The sequence below is a fragment of the Sipha flava genome, unplaced genomic scaffold (assembly GCF_003268045.1).
Source record: "Sipha flava isolate LNK unplaced genomic scaffold, YSA_version1 224_pilon_pilon, whole genome shotgun sequence".
NCBI lineage: Eukaryota > Metazoa > Arthropoda > Insecta > Hemiptera > Aphididae > Sipha > Sipha flava.
In genome coordinates, this window is record NW_020272857.1 from 511,341 (window position 1) to 515,338 (window position 3,998).

General features: G+C 28.3%; 1 protein-coding gene across 1 annotated transcript; it reads left to right on the forward strand.

Annotated features, from left to right (window-relative positions):
* Positions 1-64: 64 nt before the first annotated feature.
* LOC112683346 (piggyBac transposable element-derived protein 3-like) lies at positions 65-702 on the forward strand. Its single transcript, XM_025554350.1, has 2 exons — positions 65-227; positions 350-702. The coding sequence occupies exons 1-2, from the start codon at positions 65-67 to the stop codon at positions 700-702; spliced, it is 516 nt and encodes a 171-aa protein (XP_025410135.1).
* The last annotated feature ends 3,296 nt before the right edge of the window (positions 703-3,998 follow it).

The window sequence follows — 3,998 nt, forward strand, 5'->3', positions numbered from 1 at the left end:
AATACTTCATAAAACTTTTCATGATTGTGCGTCCCATACTGAAAATATTTCTATTGATGTGATAATGAAACCTTTTAAAGGTAAAAGTAATTTAAAACAATACATTCAATCAAAACCGAAAAAGTGGGGATTTAAAATATGGATACAAGCAAATAGCAACGGATACGTCAACTGTTTCGAACCATATCAAGCATCTACTCAAGATCGAAGCAAATATGGTCCAATAGGTGATTTTGTTCTGAACTATGTCATGCATTGCATGGTAAAAATCATAAGTTGTTCATTGACAATATTTTTACTTCATTGCCATTTATAAGACAATTACGTTCCTTGAGTATATGGGTTATAGGAATGGTCAGAATGAATAGAATTGGTCAAATACAAACTTCTCTAGTACCAAGTAAAATGCTTCAACGAGGTTCTTGTACAATGGCTACGTCAAAAGACAACATAACAGTTCTGCGCTGGATAGATAAAAGAGAAGTTCATATGATTTCTTCGTATGCTGGCGCAGAACCATTTGATGAAATATTACGTTACGACAAGAAAGAAAAAACAAAGATACCAATTACTAGACCGTTTTGTATTCAAGAATACAACAAATGTTGTGGAGGTGTGGATTCATGGATCGTCTTAAATCTCACTATTCTCACGGCTTTAAAAACAAAAAATGGTACCTTCGAATATTTTTTCCGTTTTTGAATATTGCGATTGTGAACTCGTGGATTTTATATAGCCAAAGTTAAAACCCCCATTTATCACTGTCACGTTTTAAATATTCAATAACAACTAGTTTGACACAGTTATATTCTACATATGATCGTCTTAAAAAAAGAGGAAGACCTTCGAATTCACCATGTACTTCGCCCTCTCCAGTTATACTAAAAAAAAAACCAGAGAAGGACAAAATAAAAGTATTCCAGAAATTCGTTATGATGGAAAAAATCATTGGCCGAAAAAATATGAGATGAAGAGCGCTCTAAGGTGCCATGATAATATGTGTAGAAGTCGTACTCGCTATAAATGTTCAAAATGCGACGAGCCTGTATGCCCAGAATGCATGGAACATTTCCACTCTCAAAAATATAATAAGGGTAATAAATATATAGTTAAGTTTTTGTTGTATTTATAATATTGTTAACAGTTTTATTTTGATATTTTATTACAAAGGAATGTAATATAAAAATAAAATATTTTAATTAAAATAAAGTTATAAGTTATTTATATCGTAAGTTAGAAAACATTTTGTATAACAAACAATTGTGATAATTTTAAAGTGATCAGTTACATGAACTTATGATCTCTAAAAGTATAAACTTGTTATTTCATGAAATAAAAAACAATTAGTAAATAAGTTGTTTTAAAAATAATTTGATTATTACTGCTTGTTAATTATAAACTAATGATAGAATGTTTTCAATTTATTGAATGATAATAATATAAGAAATAAATAAAAATTGTACAGATATTGAATATTATTTCATTGGTATCAAAATGAACCTTACACGCATAGTGGCACATATGACGTCATTTGATAAATTTCTCATTTTCATATGATTTTTTAAACTAAAAATTTTTTTTAAATTTTCCCTTTATATTGAAGCTAAATTGTAACGAAAAAAAAATATTAAGTGAAAAAAAATTGTGTACATCAAGAGGTGAACTTCATACGAATATGATAACCAATAAATTATCTATTAACCATAATGATAATGATGACGATTGTAATACTGGCAATAAGTTAACCTAGGAGTTAGTTGATAACCGAGGTTCAGCTAAACTCGAGTTTACCACAGCTATTTTAAAACAGGTTAAAATTTTTCGATTGACAAATGAAATAGATGATGATTACAAAAAAATTCTGCCACCCTTTGATTTCAAAAAAGGGGCGTCCGGGGCAATGGTACCCACTCGCCCCCCCCCTAAATACGTCCCTGACCATATGTGTATGCATCGTTATCAGCCACGGGAGAACACCACAAAATGAGTAATTTATTGTTCTATAATTGATCACCATTGGTTGCCTTCCACGGTCAATTATCAATGACGCCGTGCATACAGGTTATGAACAATGTAAAAAAAATATTAAATAAAAACTAATAGGGGGGTTAAGACACCCAAAATCCCCCCTGGCTATGCCACTGTCAGTATCTGTAAATTAGTACCCTTATGCGTAAGATGATATTACATTTTCCCTAAGTATCCAAAAATAAAAATTTTATTACATAAAGACTTTCAAAAAATTAGGTATTTTTAGTCTTATATATTAACCAATAGCGCTTTTTTAAAATTTTATCAAATACGAAAAAAATATCTTTGATATAGGGTGAAAGTTTCAAATTTCTAGCCATATTACATTTGGAATTATGATTAAATAACTAAAATCTGAAAAGTTAGTTTTATTTACAGCGTATTTTTACCGTTCCAGGACAGTTTTTTCCTGACACCTGGAAAAACTATTCAGATCTACAAAAATTACGTATCTAAAGTTCCTAGAAAAAACTTTTGGACCAGTATTTCTATCCGAAAGTGTTAAAAATATAAAATACAAACATCATTATAAAACCATAATATCATTTGCTTCACTCAATCTAAAAATGATCATGCGATAAAACATTTATGCCTACAAACTAGTAATTCGTTATATGCGCAATAAAAATATAAAATCACACAGAACAATTTAAATTAAGAAAAATATTCAAATATTTACAATATATTTTAGTAACTGTTGAATTGTACGGATTGCGGGTGTCTATAACAATTAAGAACATAAAAAAGATAGAAGAGATTTAGCACCCCCAATTTTTTCATTGAAATTACGCCCCTGAACTGATATATAAATATATATATATATATATATATATATATAATATTGTCCAATTTCATATTGTAATCAAAAATTATATACTTATATCGCAGGACTGTTGCGCGATAATAATTCACGTTTTCCGTGATTATGAATAATTATTTAATTTTATCATTTTTTATAATATATATCATTGATTATATAGTGTTATTTAATCTTTGATAATAATAGATTCAATACATGTTAAATTATTACATGTAACCATGACAAACATAGCACCGCAGAAAAATAAACATTTTTTGCAATATTTTAATACATTAATGTGCTGGCCTTAATTTAGGCATACAAATAGTTCTTAAGCGTTTGAGAATTTAATAAGCAATTACGGAAAGCCACAAGCATAGATTATCTTTATAAACAATGGTCTGATTAGGATTAGGGGACTGTTGCTTGTGATAATACGACGCAGAAAGGGCGTGTTCCCAGGTTTTAATATTTTTCTTACTTAAAAGTAAAAAGTTAGATGTAAAACATAAAAAGTATATTTATGAGGAGATTGAATTTATATTTATTGCCAAAAATTACAAAAAAACACAATTTTAAAAATTTAAATAAAAAAATCAACTCAACCAATACCATTGGAAAATCCAAATTTAAAAAATTAAAACGCAAAAAAAGATCTGGAAACCCATTATAGCTATTGCCCAAACAAAGTGAAAAATATCATAGTTTTAAAAAAAATTAAAGTTAAAAATATCAAAGTGCGCCAGGGATGGTACATATATAATACTTTATGTACATATCTATTTATGGCATAATTATATGTACCTCTACGAAATTAGAATTATTCGGGAAGTACCTATGTATGTAGTTATTCGTTTAATCGTTTCAATTACATATTGTGATATAATTATCATTTCGTGTTTCAGTTAATCAGTTATTTTTTTATTTCGTTTAGTGGTAATTGTGTATTCGAGTAGATTTTATCTTCCATTTAATAAAGTAAGTTGAAAAAAAAGTAATTCTGTTTTCTCTGGATAAAGTTCAGTCCCATCTAGTACAGATCAGCGAGACTTTACTGTTGTTCATAAAATAATATTTATAAACATTTATTAACATACTAACCAGTGGTATTCTGTCTGGATGTAAATATTGGTTTCACACTTGTGAATTGCATAAAAAATAACAATAG